We start from the raw sequence: 27,953 nt of genomic DNA on the forward strand, positions 1-27,953 counted from the left end.
GAACTTGAGAAGCCGGGAGCTGGTTCTGAACCATCCCGGGAGATACCATTTCCTAGTGAGTGTCAAGGGGGGAGAGGGAGGGAAGAAAGTGGGGTTGGGTGGGAAACAAAACCAGCACAGCCTCTGTCCGAGGCAAACTCATTGCTTTCATTTACTTCTGCTTGTCCTCTCAATATTTGGGCTGTGTTTAAGACGAGAAAAGGCACTTTGGTAGCTTCCATATAATAATTCCCCCCCCGTGTCGGGCGAGCTCACTCCAGTCGCGCGCCGGCGGAAGGTTCGCCTCGTGAGCTCTGGGGCGGGGCGGAGTTTGGGGTCGTGGGCAAAAATCACCTCATGGTGTTTTGGGTGCTTCGTGTACCCACGAAATGGGGCGGGCGGTGGGGGCTGCTGGTGGTGGTGGTGCTGTATAGCTTCTCCCCCCTACCACCACCCCATTTTTTGTGAGGAGGGGCAGCCTTTTGGGGGGGAGGGGGTAAAATAGTCCAATTTAGGGAAGGGGATAATTTGTGGGCGCCCCTTTTGGGTTGGGGTGCTGGTGAGGAGAATAAATATTAGCTCCTTTGGGTGGCATGGAATGGAAAAGAAGCTAAACTGAGGGGGGTAGGTAAATTTTGAGATAATCTGTAGATATATCTCTTTTTCCCTTTTTCTTTTTTGGAAGGGGGGGGGGGATTTGGGAATCAGAAATATTTTCTTATGCTCTCTGGACGTTTGGTGTCCAAAGTGTTGGTGGTGCTGTTTTTATTGTGTTTTTAATATTCAGTCAGGAGCCACCCAGAGTGGCTGGAGGGCCATCCAGTTAGATGGGTGGCATATAAATACTAAAATTATTGTTATCATCTCAAGAAGACAAGTATGATCATCATTGTTTTCATAGACTTGTAGGGTTGGAAGGGGCTGCTCTTAGCAGTCACAGATATTATGGACTGCTTTTCAATTTCACCCTCCAGAGGGCTTGGGACACCCATACAGTGGTGCCTTGCAAGACGAAATTAATCTGTTCCGTGAGTCTCTTCGTTTTGCAGTTTTTTCGTCTTGCGAAGCACGGCTATTAGCGGCTTAGCGGCTATTAGCGGCTTAGCGGCTTTAAGAAAAAGGAAACAAACTCGCAAGAACTCGCAAGACGTTTCGTCTTGCGAAGCAAGCCCATAGGGAAATTCGTCTTGCGGAACGACTCAAAAAACGGAAAACCCTTTCGTCTAGCGAGTTTTTCGTCTTGCGAGGCATTCGTCTTGCGGGGCACCACTGTATTTACGTGGCACATAGTTAAAACTAGGGAGCTCTCTCCCACAGAAGGTAGTGATAGCCACCAACTTGGTTGGCTTTACAACAGGATGAGACAAATTCATGGCGGCTCTCCAGGGCTAGTGGCCATGATGGCTATGCTCTGCCGCCACAGCTGGAGAAAACAATGCTTCTGAGCACCAGTCCCTGGGGGTGGGGGGGTGCTCTAGTGCTTGCTTCCAGCTTGTGGCCTTCCCAGAAACATCTGGCTGGCCATTTTGAGAACAGGATTCTGGGCTAGATTGGCAGTTGCCCTGATCCAGCAGGCTCATCTTCCATTCCTATACATATCTTCATTTACCCTCACAACAACCTTGGGAAGTCAGTCTGACTGAAAGATAGTGATTTGACCAAAGTCATTTTGCAAGCTTTGTGGATGAGCGAGGTTTTGAATCCTTTGTCTGAATCTGGAACACTTGTCTAGGCGCTTCACAACTTAAACACTATGTTCCCAGCATCTTGGGCAGGAAGAGGGAAAAAATTCCACACTAAACCTCAGTTTTGTTAATACTTTTTGTCTCCTGATAGATCTTCTGTATCCTCCATTCTGCTCATTTCTAGTGAAGATGAAGCGCTTGGTGTGGAATACAGGTCCATTCGGATTACGGGGAATACAGAGATGGTCCTCGGGTTCTTCTGCCAGCCGCCTGGTTCAGGAGGAGATGGCACAAGATTCTGGTTCTGTCCCCAAACAACAACGCATCAATCCACTTGGCATCCAGATGCTTTCGAAGCATCTTCATGAGCAGATTTTCCGGGGTGCCCAGATTGAATATTCAGAGGAAGACATCCAGAAGAGTGTGGCACACTTGCAGAAGCATGACTTGTGGGGCAAAGAGACAACTACTCTTCCTGATGTGGAATTGCAGCTGCCCCAGTTGTATGGGGCCAACATCGATGAGCACTTCCGTATCTTAGCACAGAAGCAGAGCCTCCCATATCTGGAGGCTGCTAAGGAACTTCTCCAATTTGGGATCCCACCAGTGCCCCTGGAGTGGGCTTGGAAATCTGGGTGGACACGATATGGACCCAGTGGGGAGAAGACAGCTGTTGATTTCCCTGATGAGCGGGCCTTGGTGTTTGATGTGGAAGTGTGCATGAATGCAGGCCAATGCCCTACGCTTGCAGTAGCCGTTTCCTCAAATGCCTGGTAAGATGCCGACAGCTCTGGTAAAAGGGTGAAAGTTTTTGTTCCTACAAACTTTGTGTAAAAATAGAACCTATCAGGCAACAACAACATGACCTAGTCAGTGTCCCACTACTTCTGTCCCCAGTGTCACAAAATACTTTTTTCATTGCTCATTGTTTTATTCCTATATACCACTTTTTGGCCAAAGGCCCCTGATCAATCAGCATCTCACATCTTTCTAACAGACTACTTCTTCCTGTTCGTATTCAGTACCATAGGACAAGGCTGGGGAGCGTCAGTTCCATGCAGCCCTCTAGGTCTCCCTGGCCCTGCTTCATATCCCCCCCCCCCTTTTTTTTTGAATGATTGAAATGTGTCCTTGCACTTTGATAATGTTTCTTGCTTTCCTGTAATTAGCTTATGGTACATAAGTACAATTTGTATTTGTTGCTCTGCCAGTGTTTGCCTTTGGTTCCACCCACCACTGGAATGTGGCCCTCAGAAGTTTGTCCAGAGAGAAATGTGGCCCTTGGGCTGAAACCCTCCTCCCGCTTATACATCATGCTGCTATCTTTTCTTCTGGGGTTCTGTTGTTGAAAGAGTGCCAGAAGAGAATAAATGTTCCCACCTAGAGTTTCCTGGGCTTCTGTAAAAGAGCAAGAACAAGAAACTGTGCTTATGAAGAGACAATTAATGTTGCTTTGGGGGAGGGGGTTGTGTAACCTTCCTTTATATATTTGGAGGAAGCCCTCTTTGTTGACTCACAAAATTCCTAACCAGATGTGTGGGTTGTGCACAGATGCTGTGGGATGGTCAGAGACGTGTTAAATTAGAACACTGGAACTCTCACCTCCTAAACTTCTTCAAAGCAAAGTGAGAATTGGAAAAGGGGCTGTATTTTCCTTGTTTTCTTGAACTTCATCTTATGAATCCTAGTTTAGCTATCCCTTCAGTACACGTATACAATATGTGACCCATGTTAAATTAAATTTTTAAAATTAAATAAATAAATGGTGGTGGTGATGATTCAAAATGTTTTCACCTTGCTCTTCAGTTGGAAAAGCCCACAAAGCAACTTAAAAATTAATAAAATAACACATTATTTGCCCCTATGCTTACAAAGACACGGCATGAAAGCAAAAAAGGGTTTTGGGAGGGAAGAGCCAAACAAGAGGCACCAAATTCTTGATGTTAGGTTCTTAATATGTCCATGTCCTTGTCTTCTCTGGCAGTGTGATAGCTGCTGGGAACCTGATCTATTTGGACACTGCATGGTTAGTCATCTGTGTGAATGTGCCCATTTGGTTTGGACAAGCTTTACACACAGCAGGGGAACCCTCCCCCAAAGCACAGGTGTTAAAATCAAAGTTGTTTTAAAAGGTGGGTGTTCCTGTAGTGTGATCTTAAGTGTGCTGGCTCCAGAGCATCTCCCACTAAGTTCAGCAAGATTCATTCTGTAGTAAATCTTCTTAGGATTGTAACTTTTTTTTTCTTCAAAAAATGAAATTGAGATGGGTGTTAAAATGAGTTCAATGCTGCACTGTTCTTTCTGAAATTACTAAATTTTCAGATCTAGAAAGAAATGAAGGTGGGTTCAGGTGTTCTATTGTGCCCTGGAAAGAGTGCTTTAGTTCACACAGCTGGGTGTGTTTGCTCCCCAGGTACTCATGGTGTAGCAAGCGACTGTTAGAGGAACGGTACACCTGGTCCAGCCAGTTGACTCTGTCAGATCTCATCCCTCTGGAAACGAGCAGCAGCCTTGCCAAGCAGGATTGGCAAGAGAGGCTGGTGGTGGGTCACAATGTCTCTTTCGACCGTGCTCACATCAAAGAGCAGTACCTGATTCAGGTAAGTCATCTTTGTCTTCCAATCTGTTCTGCTTACTTTCTTCTTGTATGCAAGCTGTTATTGGTAGCTGAAGGCTAGATGTTTGTGGTAACATGTGTCAATTCAGTTGTTATCATAGCCATGAGCCATAACTGTTAGGAAATTGCACAACAAACAAGATACAAATAAAGACTTGTAGAAATGAAGCTTAGCAGATCAAATATTAGATCTGTATTGAAGCAAAATTTTCCCCGCAGCGGTTAGCTAGGTTTTTTATTATTATTACAAAGTCCTTGTGAATCTTTGATGCTGCAGTTGCAAACAAAGCAGCTGTCCTTGTTGGTTGTTTGTCCAATGGTAGAGCTATGTGTTCTTCTATTTCCTTGTATCTTTAAAACCCAGCCATTGCTTCTCTGCAAACTGGTGTCAGGAGGGTACTATTTGCAAGGGAAAATCCATACATGAGGAGGAGGGGTGATTAATGCTTCATTCACCTGCCGCTTTTCTTTCCAGCAAGGTTTCAAGCTCCTCTTTGGATCAGATGTATGAGTCTGGAATCCTAGCTGGAGAAAAAGTAGTTATGGGAAGGAGCTGCAGGTGGAAAGAGGCAGAAGAGGGAAGGGTTAAGCACCACCCTTCCCTCCTGCTCCCCACTTTGATGCTGCTTTGCAGGGGAGAAGCTGCAGTCAGAATTTCAGATCCTCAGGGTGGAGATAGAATGTATAGTTTGGGTATGAGCCGTTTGGCTAGAATTTCACCTGATAGCAGAGTAGCTAAATTGTGAACTCTGAGTTTGAATCTTGGCATCACACCCTGCCTGTGATCCCTTCCTGAGGTATCTGTGTGGCTTCTGTTGGTAAGACATTAAGACATGATGCTGAACTTGACCCACAGTTGACCTGCTCCTGAACATACAGCATAGCAAGTTCTATGTAATACTCTTTTATCCTCCAGGCCAGGCTGCCTTGTTGTTGCTTACTGGATTTCCTACCTGCACTTCACCATGAGGTCCCAAGGCAGGCTATAACAATATAAAAATATAACTTTAAAACTAGTTAAAATAATTTACAATAGGAAAAAGAGGGTTGGCCACCCACGTCCCTGTAGATATCGTAGGTTAGGGTATAAAGAGGTGTCTTTAGCATGTAACAAGAGCTATAGCATGTTATTTTTTTGGTTTGCCATGTATGGCTCTTGCAGTGTTTGTGACATTAAAACAAATATTTCAGGGCTCCCAGATGCGTTTCCTGGACACCATGAGTATGCACATGGCCATCTCCGGGCTAACAGGATTCCAACGCAGCCTTTGGATGGCAGCAAAACATGGCAAGCGAAGAGGGCAGCAGCAGGTGCAGCAGCACATCAAGAAAACACGGAGTAAAACTGATGGCCCTGAGGTGAGTTGGAAAGGCACAGAGGAGTTGCATGCTAATCCCTCCTTTTCTTCACAAGGCCGCCCCAACGGCAGCACTAGATAAGATTGTAATGTACTCCACTGGAGATGTCCCTCCCCCCCCCCCCCAAAAAAAAAGAGCAGTAGGCAGTTTGGAAGAAGGACTACTGCTTGTGGTCTAGATGCTAGCTCCTCTTTGGTCCCCGATAAACAGATTTTAAGGATTTTATATTGTTTCACAAACTAACAAATCCCATTTGTCTGGAGGTGACAGTGAAACAAAGATAAATGTGTATGTACACATTGAGAAGTAAAACTCCTTTCAAACCCATTTTTAGTTTTTTTAAACTTTTTTGTTTTGTTTTGGGTGCCAGTCCTTTCTGGCTCTACATTCAGCAACCTTGATCAAGTCATACTTATATATAACATGGGATTGAGAATGTCTGGCCTTGTTGGATTGTTGTGAGAATGTAATGATGGTTGAAAAGCACTTTGCAGAACTAAAGTGCTATCTGTATTTCATACATACATCACACTTGAATAACTGGCTTTTAATACTCTGTCCTGTGAGAGGAGTGGAGAAAGAGGTAGGTAGAGATGTCATTTTTATACCTGAGGTTACATTAGCTGGGACTGAACACTTTATTTCTCTCTTCCAGAATAACTAATTGCCCTCCCTTCCTCATAATTGCATGTGTTAATGTATACAATTTTGTCTCTTACTAAAGTTGCAAAATGTAGTTCTACCACCATGGGGTTTTTAGTAGAAGACTGACCTCTGTCTTCTACTGTCACCATAGACAGTTGGGAGAGATTTTTTTTGGCAAAAGCATTCTGAATTGGTAGTACAGGGGAGAAGTGCAGACCCAGCATGGAGGAGATTGGCAACATCCTAGATGTGCGAAAAGTTTTGTTAAGTAATATGGACTTCTGTTACCTCTTGCATTGTCATTGTTTCATAGGCAATCCTCCAATAAAGGCCTGCCAAACTATAGCTATATTTCTGTATGGATGCCACAGTAAGTCTGATCTACAGATACACCAGAATGAGGTGGTGGAGGGCTGAGATGGTATAATAGATGGCTTTACTTTAGACAGAATGATCATATTTTTAAATAGTCACCTATATATTTTTTAAAAATACATACATAGAAAACAAACTTGGTTGACAAAGGACTAGGATAGAACCTTTCCCCCTACTGTGCTATTTTTCTCTTGGCAGGAAGGATTTTTTCTTATGTACAGTAGAGGAACATTCAAAACTGGAATTACTTGTCTGCAGTAATGCAGTTCAAGATTCCATCTCAACTTTCTGCCGCCTCATTCACATGTGTAGACAAGGTCTCCCAGGACTTGCCATTCTTGTAGAGATCCTGGACTGTTCTGTGTCATTCTGAGGGTTAGAACTTATCATAATGGAAGTCTTATTCCTATAGATTGAGGACTCAATCTGATGGTTTATTAAATGTTTTAAATGCTTTCCATCCAAAAGTGGGCATTTTGGGGTTTGTGGACTAGTTAGCCATTGCTCTGCTGCCTTACTACCTTGCAGATTGCATCCTGGGACTGGGTGAACATTAGTAGCATCAACAATCTAGTAGATGTGCATGCCTTATATGTTGGAGGCCAGCCACTGGAGAAAGAAGCCCGGGAGCTCTTTGTCAAAGGGAGCATGAATGACATCAGGAATAACTTCCAGGTAGGGAGATAATCTATAGGATGGTACTTTTTAAGGGGAGGGATCAAGGGACCACTGCTCAGTTGTAGAGCATATTCTTTGCACGTAGAATGCTCCATGTTTGAAGTCTGGCATCCCTAGTGTGAAGGAAAGGGTCTTGGTATACCTGGGAAAGATGTACGATTTCAATCTGGAGCACTTTTGCCAGTCAAAGGAGAATACTAGAATAGACTGACCGATGGTGTGACTTAGTAGAATGTGGCTTTTGATACAGGTGTACATAATTTATTCTCCCATTCCCTCTATTCTCTCTGTCTCCCTTCCAAGGACCTGATGAGATACTGTGCCCTTGATGTTCAGGCTACTTATGAAGTATTCCAGGAGCAGCTTCCTCTCTTCTTGGAAAGGTGAGTATTTGGGGGGGGGGGTTGAAATGTGGAATTCTTTATGATGGTGTGTCCATTTATGAGATAGCTTGTTCTGGGTTAGCCAATAGTGTTAGGTTGCCTGTGTGTGTCAGAAGCATCTTAGGGACAAGATGGTGTTAGATTATCAATACAATAAGAGATATCGCTCTTATGTGATTGTAATAGTGGGGCACCGGAATCGTTGCATCACATAATCTTTGACTGTGCTTTTCACTTACCGGCCAGGAGCAAGTTTCTTGCTCAATATCTTAAGGGAATTGCCGATGATACGATTGAAGCCAAACTGAGATATCTACTAATTGATGATGACCCCCTAAAATCACTCATGGTTGCCAGATTCCTGATTAGCGTCCTATCCCTAAAGAAGAGAAACGGTCTTCTGTGTGATTCGGATAACCCCTTTAAACCATTACCTATGTTTTAGGTGATATCACCATTGTTTTAAACCATGATCTATGTTTTAGGCGATATCACCATTGATATCCCTGATTAATTTATGAGCAGAGGGCGATGTATAGGTTACAAATTTATTGTAATGTATGATGGTGGTTTCTGTTTTTGTATGATGGTGGTTTTTGTTTTTGTTTTGCTTCGATTATTGTTTTTTCTTTTGTAAGTTTTGGCGATTTTAAATTTGGAGGTTTAAGTATAATATGTTGGTATGGGAAACTGTCGTGTAACGGGCCAATGGCCGTAATAAAGATCAATCCAATCCAATCAATAAACCCCTTTACACTTTATCTTGCTAGGGATTCTGGTCTCACCTTTCTTTAGATACAGATAAAACTTGCAAGGTTCAGCATGGTGGTAAAGTATCAGTACAAATCAACCAGTGTTACAATTTTGCAAGAAAGAAACAAGAAGCAGTATCTCCCCAAACATATTAATCCTTCAGAAGTGGTGCAAGTGCATATACAAAATTTTTCAGTGAAAGAAACAGATAATAGTTAACCAGAATTTACAATGCACATTGGAAAACTGAACCAAATAATTCTGGGAGTTACATCAAACAATGTACTAGATTATCATATTAAATAAAATGTCTGTTGTGACAGGCAGGGAGAATGTGAGGGGAAAGCTTGTACAATGCAAAAACCTGGGGGGTGGGAGTAGGCACAAAATGTCTTGTCTCTTGTGGAATCGCATTCCACCAGGTGGGAGGAATAGCCCTTGTGGGCAATCTGTCCTTGCGGACTGCCCAATGCAGGAGTAAAGAGTACATTTTTGACTTTGCTATAAAAAAAGAGTGCTCCAATTCCAGAACTTAATTTGCTTTTTTGGAATTAATGACATCTGTGCACATATGAGAGAGAGTGAAGGGGTCCATCTGTTACCCAGATCAGTGCTCTCAGCTATTGGGCCTTGTTCCTATCAATGTGGCCTCAGCCTTTCATCTACATGGATCCATCCTTGGTTCTGTCCGTTGGTCATGCATAGTGTGACAGGCTCTTAGGATCTGCTTCCATTGTGTTCTAAGGTCAACAAATGCCTAGTTTACATAGCTTAGTCCAGTTGCTTCCAACATTCTGGCTCCATTCTGTTATTACCCCCTTTTCTGTTTCTTGGTTAGGTGTCCCCATCCTGTCACGTTTGCAGGAATGCTGGAAATGGGAGTCTCCTACCTTCCTGTCAGTCAGAACTGGGAGAGGTACCTGGATGAAGCTCAGGTCACTTATGAGGAGCTGCAAAAGGAGATGAAGAAATCCTTGATGAACCTAGCTGACAATGCCTGCCAGCTGCTTCATGAGGAAAGGTGGGGGTATTATCATAATCACTGTTACAGTGCACTGCTGCTTAAGCCAGAGATTCATAATTGGTGAAGACCTGGCTCTCCATTAAGCAGTGGCAGGAGAGAACACTATGAAGCAGAAACGGAGCTGGAAGGAGGATGCAGCACTCAACCCTCCCTCTGGTTGGGGTCCCAATTGCATGCTTACTACATCTCAGGGAAACTCAGCTGAGGAGGTAGACCAGGACAGAAGGTGAAAAGGGGAAATATGGAAGAGTTAAGGATGCACGCACATCTGACACATCTCCCCCTCATATTTGCAGTTGGAGAACTGGGTTCTCAGACCACAGTTTCAGCTGACATTTAGTTCCGGCATTAAAATCTGTAGTATGCTTGGGGGATTCCCCCAAAAGGAAGACTGCAAGGTTGAGATAGAATTGAGACTGTGGGTTTTGTGAAATGCAATACTGTTTCATTAAGCAGACTACTACTTAGTAAAGGAATTTGTTTGGCACAGTTTCAGCAGTGGGTGCATCTAGATAAACTGAGAAGTTGTTGCTATGACATGGTGGAGAAAAGTACCCTTTCAGCTCCTCTCCCTTGCTGTAAATAAACAGGAGCTTGTAGACCAAGATGTCATTGATGGAAATTGAAAAAAGTATTCTTCAAATTAACCTGTGGTATTTGGTCTGATGTATCAAAACAGGTACAAATGTGATCCCTGGCTGTGGGATCTAGAGTGGGATCTCCAGGAATTTAAGCAAAAGAAGAAGAAAATTGGGAAGAAGAAGAATGAAGATGGTAATGATGAACTGCCCAGAGCCGTGGAAAAAGCCTCCGTGCTGGAGTGGCAGGAAGGTAAGAGCATCATCATAATTGACTACTAGCTTGCTAGCACACAGCAAATCACAGCTATCCCCACTGTCTACTGGCAGTTGTAATCTTTCTCTCCTAAATCTTAATCAGAAAGAGAGAGAAAGAATATACCTTAGATGGAATGAGATCTTTTGTCTGTCTGGTTTAGCATTGTCTGTACGGATTGGCAATAGCTCTCCTGGGTTCTTTCCAGCCGCACCTGGTGACGCCAGGGGTTGAACCTGTTACCTCTTGGATCCAAAGCATGTAATCTACCCTTGATCCAGATCCCTTCCGCTAAGCTGTCTTTGCAATTGGGTAGGAGCAAGCATCTTTTAAAATCTTATTTACGAGCCTGAAATACGTACCTCAGCATGTGTGTGTTGCAGGCAGAATGTTTTGCATCCAGCTCTCAAGTGATTTCAAAGTACGATAGTATTACCAGAGAATCTTAAAAAGTCCTGACATCCCAGAGGTGCTGTTTTAAAAAGGGTGTCTGTAATGTTGCATTTTTATTTATTTCTTAATTACAGTCTTGGAGGATAAATATGGAATACACAGGTGTTTGGAGTGCAATATAGAGGCAGTGGAGGAACATAAGAACTATGGAGTGTTACGGAGCTGACACATTTCAGCAAGAAAACATTTCTCTCCTGACCATTAAAGTTACATTTCTACTCTTCCCTAGGCTACTGTGCATTAAACACTCATGTATTTGAATTCCTCTTGGCCATTAAGAGTTTTAGAAATTTGCTAGCTGTCAAATTCTGCATTGGATTATAGGCTTTGCAGGCCACCAAATAACTGCGTCCACATAGATTCTTAAGCCCTTTGACGTAATATGTATGTAGTTAGAAAACAGCCTTGTCAACTACTGTACTCATTGAAAAATAATTCCTTTCTGATTTGTTGTATCATGGAAACAGATCCAGGACCCCCAACTGAAGAGGAAGAACAGCAGCTCCCTGAGAGCCGATTGTGCTTGGACCGTCTGAAGGAGACTGTAGCTTTGCAGCCAAAGAGAATTCAGCACCTGCCTGGCCATCCAGGGTGCGTTACTAAAGGGAAGTTGTAGACAGTGACCCTCCTAGGACCTTTTGTTCATCTCTTTGTCAGGAAGAAGGATTCCAGTTTAGTCTTCTAATATATTCATTTTCAATGTGCATGGATTTTTTTTATATAGAGCATTTGCCCACGAGATCCTCCACCTGTTATCAAAAGTGGGCAGCTTAGACATAGATTTACCCATGTTCCTGAGAAGTAGACCTACTTTACAGTTGGCATTTAAACAAGGGTAAAATAAATTGTTAACATTCCTGTCATGCTGAGTGGATGTTTTTTGCCTAAAAGTTCGAACCGTTTGATTTGCAAGATGATTGGTCAAACAACCACTTATTTGTCTAAATTATTCTGTTTGCTGTGAACATACAGAATTCCGTTGGCAAGGTCACAGGCCTATGTAGTATAGTGAAGATTACAGGTGGCTAACTTACAACCCATATCCAACCCTCACAAAAGTATTTTATGATCCCCAAGTCTCCCCAAATTCAGCCTCTTTTAAAAATGATTAAATTTAATAATGAATGATGAATAATTATTTTCAATAGTGTAGAATGGCTGGTGGGAAAGTCTCTCAGAAGGCAGCCCTTTGAATGGCAGCTCTGGCCACACCCACTTCTTACACTGGCCACACCCAGTTTCACACTTAACCCCTCCCCCCAAGGGTTGGCCATAAGCCAGTGCAGCCCTCAGCCTGAAATAGTTTACTACTACTGCTAACGAAGCATAGCATTGTAAAATGGAAGCCCCCCTATAAATAATTTCCTGCAATGAGGCGTGCTTCTTTGTATTCAAACTCCCCTAGTAGCTGAGTCAGTGCCATTCAGATTATAATGTATTGAAAAGGGAGTCAGCAACCAGAGTCTCCCATTAGCAGCTCGATTGGAAAAGTTCTCTACTTTAAAAAAGGAGCAGGCCAACTGGAAGCATCAGTGACAGAGGAGGTAGCTTTTGTTAAACTGTGTAAAATCAACTCTGACAGGAGATGTAATTATTATTTAATGGATTTCCATATAGCTCCTTGGTGAAGGCCTTTGAGCAATTTGGTATAAAATTTAATCTGAACAACCAATAAGAATTATCTGACATTATTGAGGAAAGCTTTTTGTTGACTTTGTGGTCTGCTCTCCCCTTGCATAGATGGTATCGTAAGCTGTGCCAGAGACTGGATGATCCCAGCTGGGTGCCTGGGCCCAGCCTTATCAGCCTTCAGATGAGAGTGACCCCAAAGCTCATGAGGCTCACCTGGGATGGCTTTCCATTGCACTACTCTGAGAAATACGGCTGGGGTTACCTGGTGCCAGGGAGGAGTGACAACCTGCCAGAGGGGACTCCAGATGCTGACTTGCCTACTTGCCCCTTCAGGTAAGAAATGCATTCTGGGGTGAAGAGAACAACAAAGCTGCCATGGTCTATAATTGTTGCTAGTCATCATATTATTTGATGGAGTGCAATCAGTGTATGCATTGCATCATACAGTCACACAAAAAAGATAGGTCCTTACCCTAAGGAGCTTATACAGTGGTACCTCAGGTTACATACGCTTCAGGTTACAGACTCTGCTAACCCAGAAATAGTGCTTCAGGTTAAGAACTTTGCTTCAGGATGAGAACAGAAATCGTGCTCTGGCAGCGCGGCGGCAGCAGGAGGCCTCATTAGCTAAAGTGGTGCTTCAGGTTAAGAACAGACCTCCGGAACGAATTAAGTACTTAACCTGAGGTACCAGTGTAGTTTAAAATTGCTGAGTTTGCAGTGGAAGGCATCAAAGGAAGAGGTAGGACACAAAGGTAACAAAAGAGGGGAGAATTGTTGAATATGCTTCATGAATAAAGCACTACTGGGTCTCTGCCACCAGAGCTATACTTGGAACCCAAAAGAGGGGAGAATTGTGAGAGGCAAGTTTTTAAAAAAGGATGAAGGTGAGCAAATGCAGTTGCATGCATGGTTCTCCAGGAGATTCACCTCCTTTCGTAGCCCATTTGTTGTACCCTGCAGGTGTGATGATTTTAATCTGCTTCCGACCCAAGCAGTTGCCTCCAAAGACAAGTAGAGAAAGTGCTCTCAGCAGGAGAGAGCATCATTTATTCACTTTGGTACCTTCAGGGACCGTCCAGGTGGATTTTTCAGGGTGTGTTCTGCAACGTATATTTACGCAGTAGTAGTGGATTTATAGGGGCGCGGGTGGCACTGTGGGTAAATCCTCAGCGCCTAGGGCTTGCCGATCGAAAGGTCGGCGGTTCGAATCCCCGTGGCGGGGTGCGCTCCCGTTGCTCGGTCCCAGCGCCTGCCAACCTAGCAGTTCGAAAGCACCCCCAGGTGCAAGTAGATAAATAGGGACCGCTTACTGGCGGGAAGGTAAACGGCGTTTCCGTGTGCTGCGCTGGCTCGCCAGATGCAGCTTTGTCACACTGGCCACGTGACCCGGAAGTGTCTCTGGACAGCGCTGGCCCCTGGCCTCTTAAGTGAGATGGGCGCACAACCCCAGAGTCTGTCAAGACTGGCCCGTACGGGCAGGGGTACCTTTACCTTTACCTTTAGTGGATTTATACTGGATTGTCCACACATCATTCCATTTCATTCATTGTTCTGTGATGCTTTCCGGTTCAAAGAAAGGGGGTGGGAAGAGTTCAGTTTAGAAATCTGTGGCTAAAATCAGTGCAAAAGGTTCAGTCTGCCATCTTGATTCAGAATGACGTCCAGTTGTCTCCCAAAATAGATGAAAACATGCTCTTTGATCTTAGGAGCTGTAATGCAAAATTTGTGGGGTTTTTTGAGCAGGCCCAAGGTAGATGGTACTTCCTCAGGCTGCCTACAGCTGTGTCCCATTCAGCTGCACTCTGCACACTCAGTTCCGGGTATAGCAGGTTTGTTGAGTTTCCCAGGGGGTCCAAAAGATGGGTATAGGGGCCCTCACCACTCACAGCTCTTTCTTCGTCCTCCTCTTCATCCTCCTTTTCTCCTTCTTTCAGCCCCACAGTGAATTGCAGTGAGACGTAAGAAATGTTCCCTAGAGAATGACATGTAAGAGCTAGGCTTTGTAAAGCAGGGGTGGGGAACTTCAGGCCTGGGGGACCAAACTCCAGGCCTCTGTCTGGCCCTCAGGACTCTCTCCAGGCCACTCCATCCTCCAGTTGTTTTGCCTGAGTGGAATTTGTTCATGAATGGCAATAGTGCCTCTTGCTTGTCTGGATGTAGAAATGTCGGCATAGGAACATCTCACTTCTGTATGGCTGAACTACAGCCAATTGCAAAAAGGAAAGCTATTTTTAGGTCTGATATTTGCAAATGAGTAAAGGTGTGAAATGCTCAACATCCTTCAATGAAAAACTACTTTCATTAAAGTGAGCAGGCCCAGTGCACCAATCTCCTTGTTACATAACATTCTTGTGGCAAAGTTTAGCATTGCTTTGCAAATGGGATCAAGAAACAGAATAATTTGCTGAATTCAGTGAAAGCAAAACTACTTTCCCCTTAACTGTAGGGTTATTGAGCATCTGTACCGGGAACACTGCAAGGAGAAAGGCAAAGAGCAACCTATCTCACTGGACACCACGCTGGAAGAAGAGCTCATGTTAACAGAAAATAGCACTTTCTGGCATAAGGTACAAATTGTGTGTCTCAGAGCTGTGATACATGATTATTAGAATTATGTGGCGCAGTTCTTGCTAAACTGTACAACTTCAGGTAACTGGTAAAGGCATTGCATAAGTGATTTCTCTCCGTATTAAAAAGAAAACTCACTGGATACAGAAACTAGCATGTCAAGGATGAAGCTAAGCTAGGTTTCTACACACAAAGAGTTTTTGTTTTCCTCACTTGGGAAAGACCTTCTTGGTCAGATGAGGATCAGGAAAATGAGTAGATGTGGGAGGGGAGAATGAGCTTAGCTGTTAAAGAGATCTTTTTCCCTCATGCCAGGTTGAAGAGCTCAGCCGTGCGGAGATGGAGATGGATTCAGATCCTGTAACCAAGCAATTTAGCGAGGTAATGGTATACCTCCTCAAGAGAAAAGCAGTAATTGAGGGGAAATCTGTACTCATGTATTGCCTAAACCTATGTGCTTTTAGTAGTAAATCTTGGGAGTGCTGGGCAAAAGCCTGAATGAGGGGCTCATCTGATTGGGGAGGTAGTAGGAAGAGCGTTCCCAAATGCCCCAAACCCTTTGTCTACTCCAGCAACCCTGATCTTAGGTATAATGGGAGGGGAGGAACCATAGTAAATCGGTGGCATCAAGCATTGCAGAATTTTGAGAGCAACATCAAGAGTTCCTAGAAAGATTGAGAGGGATCTATTTTCCCAACTTTTTGGTGACTGTTCCTCTTAAATATGACAGAGGTGGTTGAGGCCCTGCTGGCATGGATGGTAAAAACATCATTCAGATATCTAATCAAGAATGCTTCTCTAAAACTTTTTGCTTTGCCTCTATGAGGTGGGGCATTCCTACATCTTGAGTTGTCTATTTTGTTTTCATGTACATCCTTGTACATTCAGGTCCAACTAACCCTACATTGGTTTGCCAACAGGATGAGCTGGACCATTCAAAGAGTCATCCTGATTATCACCATGGCAATGGTCCTTACAATGAGGTCAATATCCCTGGGTGCTGGTTTTTCAGGCTACCTCACAAGGTGAGCAGGAATTTCTTGTATATAGAAATAAATTGATAATTTTCTCAAGTTCAGTTAATTGAACTTTAAAATCAGAAATGCATTAAAGTATACAGTGGTGCCTCGCAAGACGAAAAGAATCCGTTCCGCGATTCTCTTCGTCTAGCGGTTTTTTCGTCTTGCGAAGCAACCCTATTAGCAGTTTAGCGGATTAGCGCGTTTAGAGGCTTAGCGGCTATTAAAGGCTTAGCGGCTTAGCTGCTAAAAGGCTATTAGCGGCTTAGCAGCTTAGAAAAAGGGGGGGAAGCGGGGGGGGGATCGCAAGACTAGCAAGTCTTGCGAAGCAAGCCCATAGGGAAATTCGTCTTGCGAAGCAACTCAAAAACGGAAAACCCTTTCGTCTAGCGGGTTTTCCGTCTTGCGAGGCATTCGTCTTGCGGGGCACCACTGTATATGCAAGAAAGTGTCTGTGATATATGGAAGATGTTAAACACCACACAGGGAACATTCCCCCACCCCCTTGAGTATACACTAATTTTTTCCCACTTGATTATTTTTCTTTTTTCTAATATCCTTGTGGGGGGGGGGGAATAAGAGTGTAGTTATGGTTTTATAGACCTCTCAAGGCTATGCACCTTTACCACTGAAATGAAGCCTTTTATTAAATTCTGTTGGAAATGTAATATTTCTTTCCTGAATAGAACAAAGTATGTGCAAGAGGTGCCAAGTGTTCAAATCAGCCTGGAAAATGCAGTTTGTGACCTAGAAGTCTTTATCCCTATTGCCAGATGTTCTGAGTGGTGTTAAGGATTGTTCCTTGGGGAAGGAAATACATCCTACCCATGCTCCAAGGCATTGCTTCTTTAACATTTCACAAGTGTTAAGGAGGCCATAATCTAGTTGTCAGAGTCGCTGCTGGTCAGAATAGAAGCTGCTGGACTGGACCGTTAAGGGTTTCTGTAAGGCAACTTCATATGTAGTAGGGAGGAGGGTTTTATGTTGGCTAATACCATTTTATAACCAATACCTTGAGCTAAAGCAAATTTCCATCTCCTCCTGTTAAAGGATGGGAATGACAACAACGTTGGAAGCCCATTTGCTAAGGATTTCTTGCCCAAAATGGAGGATGGCTCCCTGAAAGCTGGCATAGGGGCCACAGAAGGGACACAAGCTCTTGAAATCAACAAGAAGATCTCCTTTTGGAGAAATGCTCACAAAAGAATCAGGTGAGGGGTGACTTCCTTTGAATTAAATTACCAGTCTGCAGAACCACATGACACTTTACTCCCCGCTCCCATGCTGTATGGTGGTAATTCAAGTTCTGTTTTCAGTACCAAGGTAAATGTGCTTCTTGTGCCATGAAGCATTCAGTTTGTATACTTTACTCCAACCTTTAATCTTTGCAACATGAGAGGAGCCCCTCCCCTGAGTCATCTTCAATTTGCTAAGAGCTCAGCGAAGGTAGTTTTTTTTTGGGGGGGGGGGCTGCTTGGTATAGTTCAGTCTTATTACTGGGCTTGTTGAGCCCTGGATAAAATGCTAGCTCAGCTCAATTCTTCCTTTCATGGCCTGCTAAGGGCTTGAGACTTGGTGTGCTCAGGCAAGAAGACAAGGACCAATGCAAGACATTACTTCTTTAGCTTCTGCTGTTTGCTTTCTGAAGTTTGTTTCCCTTTTGTTTTGTCAGTTCCCAGATGGTGGTGTGGTTGAAGAAAGGGGAGCTGCCTCGATCTGTGACCAGGTACACATACAGAGATGTTCTCAAGGTCATTTGTTTCCTTTTATTTCTTCTCCACTTTTCAGCCAAATTTAGTTACCAAAGTGACTTACAACTAAAATAATGATGTTGATAATAATAATACAATATAATTAGGGATGCATTCACAAGTCTCTTCTGATCTCTGGGAGGAGGTGGTGTGTCTAGGTTCCAAAATTTTCTGTTTTTCTGCTCTTTCTTCAAAGATCTTCAGTCTTACAAATCAGACTAGCAAGTTGCAAAGCTGGCTGCTCTCAGAAGCAGTGTTTTTGTTGATTTCTGTTGTACTACCTCTCGGTTTTCCCTGTTCCTCCCTTTTCCAGCTCCTTCGGAAAAATAGCAGCCCTGTTTTGCTATCTGATTTGTATCGCCTCCAGCTTTTGCTGCCTGTTGCTGGAGAATCTTTTGAGCTCTCAGCTGACAGAGTTTCTGCATGTTCAGGCTGCTCTCCCCTGGCAAGTGTAATGTGTAGCCAAGCTGTAAATTATCCGGGCTGTGAAAGTAAAAGGATTCTGTTTTGGGAGAGCAGCTGATATTCAAAGAATCATAGAATGGTAGGGTTGGAAGGGACCACAAGGGCAATCTAGTCCAGCCCCCTGCAATGCAGGAACCACAGTTAAAGAATCCCTGACAGATGGCCATCCATGTCTTTGCTATTGGGGGGGGGGGCTTTATCCCAGATACTGGAGTAATTGCAGGATACATTTCTGCTTCTGGCTCACAAAGGACTTGCCTGCTGAGTCTGGTTTATTTAACCAGATTTGCATGCCACTTATTCCATAAGTCTAGACGGGCTAGTAGTATGACTTGGAATAAGTTCTGCCTTCTCTCAAGAATCTCCACCAGGTTATTGGGTTTCAAGCAAATGTCAGAGATGTATATTACCTGAGGAGTAACAGCCAGTTAAGAGTGATGAATGTTCACGAACAGTTGCTGAGCAGCTACTCCAGCAAAATCTTTTAAAACCCTTCGCCTCTGTAGGATGTGTCGGTTTACCTGCAGTCTTAGCTGTTCCTGTCAAGTAGCTACTTGATCACTAGCAAGGCTGGCTTCCTCATGTTATATGAAATGGGCTCACCTTGATGTTTCTGTAGGCACCCAGACTATGACGAGGAGAATAGCTATGGAGCCATCCTGCCACAGGTGGTAACTGCTGGGACAATAACTCGTCGAGCTGTGGAGCCCACCTGGTTGACAGCCAGTAATGCTAGAGTATGTATGGATTTTCTAATGCTTTTTATGCTTACTGAGAGAGAAAAACTGAAATACAGTGGTGCCTCGCAAGACGAAAAGAATCCGTTCCGCGATTCTCTTTGTCTAGCGGTTTTTTCGTCTTGCGAAGCAACCCCATTAGCAGCTAAGCGGATTAGCGCTATTAGCGGCTTAGCAGCTATTAAAGGCTTAGCGGCTGAGCTGCTAAAAGGCTATTAGCGGCTTAGCGGCTTAGAAAAAGGGGGGGAGCGGGGAAAAAATGGCAAGACTCGCAATACATTTTCGTCTTGCGAAGCAAGCCCATAGGGAAATTCGTCTTGCGAAGCACCTCCAAAACGGAAAACCCTTTCGTCTAGCGGGTTTTCCGTCTTGTGAGGCATTCGTCTTGCGGGGCACCACTGTACAGTTACCCAAAGATATGTCCATCCTGCTTTTCTTATCCATAATGAGAATTCTAGTCTATAAGAAATAGACACCTTTGACTAATTTACAGGAATAGAGAAGCCATTCTGGCAAACATAATTTATCGGTTCGTTTATTCATTACTACAAAGTCCAATTAGTTCATTAGCTATTTCGATTTTTGGAGCATTGATTTCCAATTACGAGCTCAGGCTATCACTGCTGCAAGTAGAAGATTCTGTAATAATATATCCATGAGCAGGAGAGTGCTATTGCTGTGAACACAGTGATGGACTAGGGTCTTTGGTTTGATCTAGCAGGAATCTTCTTATGTTCTCTGTGTCTTGCAGACTGACCGGGTGGGCAGTGAGTTGAAAGCTATGGTCCAGGCCCCTTCTGGCTACCATCTGGTTGGAGCTGATGTGGATTCCCAGGAACTTTGGATAGCAGCTGTCTTGGGAGAAGCTCATTTTGCTGGCATGCATGGTGAGCATTTCCACTCACAACGGCCCTTCCCTGTCTGTTCTTTCAGCAGCTGATAGTCAGGGGTATACTTACTGCCTGGGAATGTGAAAGCTCTGTTCAGCTATCATAGCTAATGCTGTTTTTGAAATACAGTTTTTTATTGTAATTTTTTACAGTACAGTGAGTACGGAAACTGCATATTAGAAATTCCACTTTTCGCCTTCTTCAGACCAACATATCTCTTTAAAATAATTTATAGGGGTCTAGAGACTTCCATATATTTGTGTCCTGAGCTCACTCAGCCAAGGAGGAGAAATGGCTGGCAGTTTAATTCTTTATTGACAAAAGCAGACACTTACAGGAGCTCCTAAGGTGCATAGAATACACATGCACACACACTTCTGGCAGCTACGTAGCTGGCATTTTTTCCAAGCTTGTGCCCTGGCTGAACAGTTGGAGCAACAGTGGGGCATCCCCCAGGGCTTAAGTACCCTTGTCCTACAGTGTGCATTAAGGTATCTAGGCAACCATAAGGACTGCAAACTTGTTTTTAATTGACGTCTGAGGTTCTGAGCTCCATTTTGTATCCACTGCCATATTTTGTTCCTGTACAGAATTACGGAGATACACCTGGCCCCGTTTCACTCCAGGGTCTCTTTTGTCACACCCTCTTCAAGACCACGCTAACCCCTTCTTTCCCCACCAAAGGCAGCACAGCTTTTGGCTGGATGACCCTTCAGGGGAAGAAGAGCAATGCCACAGACTTGCACAGCAAGACGGCCTCCACAGTGGGGATCAGCCGAGAACATGCCAAAGTGTTCAACTATGGGCGCATCTATGGGGCAGGGCAGCCCTTTGCAGAGCGCCTCCTCATGCAGTTCAACCATCGCCTGACACAGCAACAGGCCAGTGAAAAGGCTCGCCAGTTGTATGTTGCTACGAAAGGAATTCGGCGGTAAGGCACGCTTGGGGAAGAGCCCACCTCTGATTAATCAGTTAGATAGTATCATGTTCGTGCTCTGTAGTAATTGCTGCAACCTTGATTTTAAAAAACCTTTGATTAATTAAAACAACTCCTTTTAATTGGGCAGTGTATTTTTTAAACAACAAAAAAATGATTAAAAATACTACTGCCTGCAGTTTTTATATCTGGAAAGAACCATTCCATCTCCCTGGGGGAAATGGCTCTTCTCTGGTGGTGCCTTAGGGTCAGTCCAGTCTCATTAGTATTTCCCTTGTCTTTGAGAATGTCAGTGAACATAGAGATGGTCAATTAGACAATGGATACTTGGACTTTCAAACAGCTTTTGGTGCAGTACCACACCAAACTTCTGAGTAAGCGTAGCAGTCATGGGATAAGAGGACAGGTCCTCTTATGGATCAGTCACTGGTTAAAGAATAAGAAGCAGAGCTTGGGAATAAATAGACAGTTCTCAGAATGGAGAGATGTAGAAAGTGGAGTCCCCCCAAGAATTGGTACTGGGACCTGTGCTTTTGTTCATAAATGATCTGGAATTAGAAGTAAGCAGTGGGGAGGCCAAGTTTGCTAATGACACCACCTTTTTCAGGACGATAAAGAGGATATTGTGTGAGGAGAGTGGGGATGTTTCTTTCCCAGATCATGTGACTTAGCTCTAAACAGTTTACCCCCAAGGCTATCACTCTCAGTTCCTGTTTGGCTCCAACTTGGAACTATTGCCTGAACTGCCATGCTGAAGGTCCTACTTAATTTGGACTTTGAGGGGGGTTTTGTGTTGGCAGTTTTGGGTCCCTCCCAACTCCTGTGGTTTCTTATTCCATTCTCCTCTTACAGCTGCTATCTGTCCGAGGAAGGGGAATGGCTGGTGAAGGAGCTTGGCATCCCTGTAGAAAGGGAAGAGGATGGTTCTGTGTCCCTGGAAGATGTACGGAAGATAAAGAGAGAAGCAGGAAAATGGTAAGGTGTCTTCTACTGGATGGTTATGCTTGAGCTAAAGCCAGGGCTGTTGGCACTAAAGTAAAATAAAACTTTTTTAAAAATCAAAATTCTGTGCCATGGTCATCTAAACTCCATACCACAAAAATCTACATGCATGCATCTGCTCCATTTTACTCAGTTCCTTCTCCTGCTGGTCACAGACAAAGGCAAAAGGTTATGTAGGCCACTGAAGCCTGGCCACTGGAAAAATTATTTAGCCTTCCTTGTGGCTTCCGAGTATCACCAAGCACTCTTAGCCAAAGGGTCACAAATGTGTTTTGGAAAATGGAAATCCTTGAGAAGCTGAAGCCAATCCCTCCTATCACCACATAATGTCCTCCCCGCCTGCCCCCCCCCCCGCCTGCCCCCGTGGCGGGGTGGCATATGTGCTGTAGCTATTCAGTCCACCTTTGGATTTCAGAAAAGTCTCTGGTGCTTTGCAGGTTTATGAGATACCAGAACATAAGTGGGTTGTGAACAGCCATGGGCTTTTCTCCAGAAGATGGTGAACTTTTAGAGATAACTTTTGACATTCTCTCTTTCTAAAGGAGAGTAGCCCAAAACAGATTATCTGTTCACATTCATGGTCAAGGCATAATTTGTGCAAATTAGGCAAGCTTGAAGCATCCATAGGGAGGAGTCCTTCCCCCGCCCCACCCCTTGCCTGCTCGAGACAAGGCATTTATCTGAGCAACTCTATCACTGGGCTTTAATGCCTTGCTTTTGATTAACTTGAATTTTTCTTTCTCCACTCTAAGCACTTAGTGGTACGGGACCCAGGGTTTATATTTTGGGTGGTGGCTTTAATTTGTGAGGCCTACAAGTAGAGGCTTCTACAAAACTTCTGCAATGTGGGTGGGAGAAAGAGATGTCTAATGGAGAAGAAATAGGTGGGCTGGAGTTCCAGCTGCATTTTCCATGCTGCAGAGAAAAATGTCAGGAGGCGGGTAGCTGGTGACGGAGTAAGCACAATCCATGCACCCTGCTACCTGCACCTTGACAGATCCCTAAACAGAAGTCTGTTGCTGAATGGCTTGTTCAGCTCTTAACGTTCTTCTTATTGCAGGTCTCGAAGGAAAAAGTGGGATGTGGTGAACCGACGAGTGTGGGCTAGTGGGACAGAATCTGAAATGTTCAATAAACTGGAAAGCATTGCCATGTCAGAATCTCCTCGCACCCCTGTGCTGGGCTGCCACATCAGCAGAGCATTGGAGCCAGCTGCTGTCAAGGGCGAGGTGAGAGGGAACCCTCTTGACTCTGACCTCTTGACTCTGAATTCCAGCCCTTGCTTCATTACAGTGTGTTTTGGTGGCAGCAGTAATTTGCCCAGCTTGCATTGCAAGGGTTTTCACTGGAAAGGTGGTATTAGGAGAATGGGAAAGGGAAGATGGAAGTATCTAGCCAATGACCAGCAACATGTAGCAACAGTATTTCATTTAAATTCTCCAGCTGCCTGTATGAAGCAGAGCATGCAGCTAAAACTCTTGCTGTTGGGCATTTTTCCATGGTGTGCTTCATGCCACACAGAGCACGCCAATATTCATGTACATGTGATTGTGCATGCTGAAGGCGGGGGGTGGGGTGCATTCCTTTCCAGGTCTATGATTGTGGAGAAAGGCTGAGAATGATTCTGGCAGCCTTCCCAAGAAGTGCAAGAGCTGTAATGCGGGATTTCACTGCCTGCAGTGAGTAAAAATCACCACTAGACAACCAGGCAGGGGAGATCTAGAAGGGTTAGTAATTTATTACATAACAACAAAAAAGCAACACGTATTTGCAGGAGGTTGGATAGTAGAAATTGTACACCTAGTACTGTAAGTCTTAAAGTTACAGTGGTACCTCTAGTTACAAACTTTATTCATTCCAGAGGTCCGTTCTTACCTGAAACTGTTTTTAACTAGAGGTGTGCTTTTGCTAACGGGGCCTCTTGCTGCCGCTGCGCTGGTGGCACACGATTTCCGTTCTCATCCTGGGGCAAAGTTCTCAACTCGAGGTAACTCTTCCAGATTAGTGGAGTTTGTAACCTGAAGCGCTTATAACCTGAGGCGTTTGTAACTTGAGGTACCACTGTATTTGCAAGGTGGTTGTGCTTTTTGGTTAACTGTGGATAGTATAGCAAGTTATGTTGTGGCTCAAGTGTTTGCAACAAGTTGTCTTTTCCATGCCAAGTGCTTTCATAGTATCTCTATGAGCAGTGTAAGCTCCAAGCCACCTTAAAAATGTGTTTGGCAAATTCATATATTGTGCAGTAAAGGTCAGGGCTCAATAGTTTTCAGTGGTTGTGTACATTGATATGCTGGTCATGCTTTTCAAGATGCAGGCAGCCAACAAGAAAAGCAAGAGGTTTACAATAGAAAACAGTATCTCTCTCTTCCAGTTTATAACCAGCAGAATAAACTGGGTGGTCCAGAGCTCGGCTGTAGATTACCTGCACCTGATGCTTGTGTCAATGAGATGGCTCCTTGAGGAGTTCAACATTGATGGGCGGTTCTGTATCAGCATCCATGACGAAGTGCGATACCTGGTGCAAAGTGAGGATCGCTACCGGGCAGCTCTCGCCCTGCAGATCACGAACCTCCTTACACGGTAAGCACCATTTTTGTCATGGCATTCCACAGGCCAATGTTCAGGATATCTGTTCAGCTGGAAAATAAGGGATTGCCTGACAGATTTCTTAAAATACTAGCCTACCTTCCATGGCTGAGAGCAAATGTATGAAGCACTTGGGAAAGCAACTACATAAAGAATACATAGTATCAAATTTGGGGTTGTGGGACTCTCCAAATCCTTGCAATAAATACTTTTTCTGGGTTGAGTGAACGAGGTGTCCATCCCATTATGTATTAAGCCCTGTTTCCACCTGGGAGATGTGAGGAACCACATGACCAGCTTTTATAGACTATCCTCCACTGGTGTGTCATTGCTCTCCTTGCCACATGTCCCTGTGAGTTCTGGCTGGGGGAAAAGCCCTGACTGTCGCTGGCATTATGCCTCTGAATATCAGCTGCTGGCAATCACAAGTAGAGAGAGCACTACTGCACTCAGATGAGTTTGGGTTTGTTTGTCTTTAAAAAAGAAAAAGAATTGTAAAAGCATGTGAGGATTTGGGCCTGTAGTTGATGTGTTAACTGAAAGCTGACACCTTTCAGAAGAATTTCCTAAATCTGTACTACTTGCATTGCTTGTATTTTCAGGTGCATGTTTTCCTATAAACTGGGTATTCAAGATCTGCCTCAGTCAGTGGCCTTCTTCAGTGCTGTGGACATTGATCGGTGCTTAAGGAAAGAGGTGACGATGGATTGTGTCACTCCATCTAACCCAACAGGGATGGAAAGAAGATACAATATTCCCCAGGGTGAGTATTGTGCCACTTTCTTAATTCTAGAGAAGCTACCACCTCCTTTTCTCAGAGAAATATTACCTGAATCCTGTTGTGCTACTACTGAATAATTATAATTTATGTCTACTCATTGGAATAGCCATATAAACCAGGAGCGCCATATATATTGATCCACTTTGCATATAACACTAAGCCAAACCATGGGTCAGCACCAATGAGTGAGTTCCTGGAATGAAGATCATAGTTGCTGTCCTACTTCCCAGCAAAGGGTAGCTTGTCTCATTATGGATGAATCAGTTTGTCTAGAGTGAGGCAAACCACAAGACTGGCTTCAGATGCAATACAGGAAGCACAGCAGCAAGACTGGCATGAGCACAACAGCCATGATCTGCACTTTGGGAACCCATGACTGTTCATTTGCACTAAGCCATGGTTTTATGTGCTAACTAGACCATCCCCAGTGTATGGTTTCGGCCAAGAACTTGTAAATATGTCCTTTTAAAGCCTTCCAGTTCAACAAGGCGCTGCTTGGATCTCCTTTCTCCAGAATTTGTCCTCGGAGTGAGTCCAGGAGCCAGGCTTGCACTTGCATGCTCCCTTCACTATGGGATGAAAAGAGTGACCAAATAGATCCCTATCTGCTTCTGTAGCACTGGGGCTGCCACTCCTGCTTGTGTTGCTCTGCTACCCCTCTTGTTTACACAAGCACCATCACTGTTGCAAGGCTCATTCCCTTAACGACAAGCAGCCTTCCTTCAGCCAAGCCACTCACTCATTTGGATCTCGGGCTTCTTTGTTGTGTGTGTGTGTGTGTGTGTGTGTGTGTGTGTGTCCACATGCAAGTAGGCAGCGGTGACACAGGGAACATGGGAAGGCCTTCCTGGGCCACCTGCCTGTTGTCATGTTGTTTGTGTTGCTGCTACAAGAACTGAGTATGATAATACCTTACATTGTTGTGCATGTAAGCAGCCCTATTACCCAGCAGAAAACCTCACTCAATTCACTGACACTTATACTTAGGTAAGTATGCACAGCAGCCTTAGTTTCCCACAGAAAGGAGAGAGTCCATCTTCACAATAACTGTGGGATGTCCCAGTTAGTCTTTGTTTCTTTGCCCAATGTAACATTTTATTATGCTTTGATACATTTGCATAGGGAAGCCGTTCTGCAACATCTGGCTTTCCCATATTGCTTGTTCTCACTCCATCAGCTCTAGGCTTGTTATCCAGCCACTGACTGGAAATAGTGCAAAGGTACAGTGTAAATAACAGAGTGCTTACAAACACTTCAAGATGAAATCTTGTCTCACAAGTAGTAATTATGCTCAGCACTTGACATAATCACTTTTTAATTGGCGTGAATTAATGAGTGTTTAAACAACTTATAACTAAAGCTTGTTAATTATTGAGCTGCAATGGCAATTTTGTTCCAACTATGACAGCTTGAGAAGACACCACTGCAGGAGAAGGGCTCATGTATTTTATTAAATTAAGCTCTGGCAGGAATGCTTTGAAGCAAATTCTTTTAGGGAAAATGCATTTTAGAAAAATGGCAGTCAGTCCTAGATTTGGGAATATTCTCCACCATTCTCTTGTAATAAACAGTGGTGTTGATTACTTGTTCTATTCCCTTCCCAGCTTGCTAGCTTTTTGAAGATCAACAAGTAGATCTCAAAGTGGTTTTCAGTATCTGTTGTGTGGCTGGGGGGTGTAAACATGACTTATTTAATTTCTTTCAGGTGATGCTCTTGATATATATCAACTTCTCAAAATAACCAAAGGGTCATTGCAGAAACAAAAATAGGGTGCAAGACTTCAACTGATGGGAAACCTACCAGCTCAGTGGATCCTCCCAGAAGCAGCTTAAGCAAGGAGACCTGCCCACTCCCTGTGATTTGCGCTTTTTTCACTGAGAAGAGGGAGAAGACTTCGGGGCTATCATTAAAACAGGCTACAGCTGCAAAGGTGAATCACTGACAGAACATCCAGAAGGACAGATTGCACTTTAACTGGGCTGTGCCAGGATGGTTATTCAGTAGCCTGTTGTGGTACAAGCATTCAGAGAATTGCATGTCATTTGTATGGCAAGCAGAAACCCAATTAAAGCCCATCTTAAAAATGAGACATTCATCTTTCTCCATCAATGCTTCGCAGGGCAAGCAGAACCAAGCTACAGTAGTCACTTGGGAACGACCAAGGCAGCTCTTATTTTTTACGTCGCCTCTTAGTTTTGGGTTCCTGGCTGGTGTTGGATTGGGTAGGTGCAGTGCTCTAAAAGAGATGAAAACAAGCTATTAGTAAATGCGCCAGAGGAGTCCTGAGTTACTGAAACACAATTTTAAAACCTGATGTTTAAATCAATTTTTACTCTGAAAAACACCTCTGAAAATTAACTTCTGCTAGAAAAGTGTCATGTTCTTCATTTTTGTCATCTCATTAGCATTCATGTATCTTCCTCACCCCCACAGAGGCTGCTGAGACTCAGTGGTGAAATTGAGTAGTCAGGATGATGCAGAGGAGTATTCCCCACACTTCAAAACAAGTTGCCATTGTACAGAAATGGGTATTTACCATTAGCATACAACTGACTAAGCTTCATATGAATTTCATAGAAGGCACTTTGGAAGTACAGATTTACATTTATATTGGCAGAAAACAGATTGCATCTTTTTAGAATGTCTACTACTGACCTGGTCGTTGGCTGGCTCGTTCTCCCTATCTTCAGCATTTTGTTCCTGTAGAGCGTTCTCCAAAGTAGACACATTGATACGGAAGTCCCGGGAGGTGCTCAGTTTCATATATTGCATCAGGTTGACCTGCAGCAAGCAGCC

The 27,953-nt window shown here is 44.0% G+C and overlaps 2 protein-coding genes across 6 annotated transcripts in view; one reads left to right on the forward strand and one right to left on the reverse strand.

Moving 5' to 3' along the window:
• Window positions 1-370: 370 nt before the first annotated feature.
• POLG (DNA polymerase gamma, catalytic subunit) lies at window positions 371-27,244 on the forward strand. Of its 2 annotated transcripts, XM_077918899.1 has the most exons (23): window positions 373-603; window positions 1,816-2,437; window positions 4,078-4,264; window positions 5,473-5,640; window positions 7,189-7,335; window positions 7,642-7,721; window positions 9,313-9,495; window positions 10,178-10,329; window positions 11,253-11,376; window positions 12,526-12,750; window positions 14,867-14,987; window positions 15,304-15,369; window positions 15,909-16,013; window positions 17,058-17,218; window positions 17,680-17,733; window positions 18,843-18,960; window positions 19,712-19,847; window positions 20,535-20,781; window positions 21,640-21,762; window positions 22,850-23,018; window positions 24,161-24,369; window positions 24,978-25,138; window positions 26,862-27,244. In XM_077918899.1, the coding sequence occupies exons 2-23, from the start codon at window positions 1,854-1,856 to the stop codon at window positions 26,924-26,926; spliced, it is 3,585 nt and encodes a 1,194-aa protein (XP_077775025.1). In that variant the 5' UTR covers window positions 373-603; window positions 1,816-1,853; the 3' UTR covers window positions 26,927-27,244. The 2 variants fall into 2 exon arrangements, with proteins under 2 accessions (XP_077775026.1, XP_077775025.1); XM_077918900.1 differs by lacking the exon at window positions 7,189-7,335 and having other exon boundaries at window positions 371-603.
• FANCI (FA complementation group I) overlaps window positions 26,226-27,953 on the reverse strand; it is a 30,261-nt gene continuing 28,533 nt past the window's right edge. For 3 of the 4 annotated variants that reach the window (XM_028707233.2, XM_028707230.2, XM_028707231.2), the window contains one exon: window positions 26,226-27,938. In XM_028707233.2, coding sequence (XP_028563066.2) covers window positions 27,729-27,938 — 210 coding nt within the window. In that variant the 3' untranslated portion in view covers window positions 26,226-27,728. The remainder of the gene's footprint in view (window positions 27,939-27,953) is intronic. The other variant, XM_028707232.2, reaches the window with a different exon arrangement.

Source organism: Podarcis muralis, chromosome 14 (genome assembly GCF_964188315.1).
Source record: "Podarcis muralis chromosome 14, rPodMur119.hap1.1, whole genome shotgun sequence".
In the NCBI taxonomy this organism is placed as follows: Eukaryota; Metazoa; Chordata; class Lepidosauria; order Squamata; family Lacertidae; genus Podarcis; species Podarcis muralis.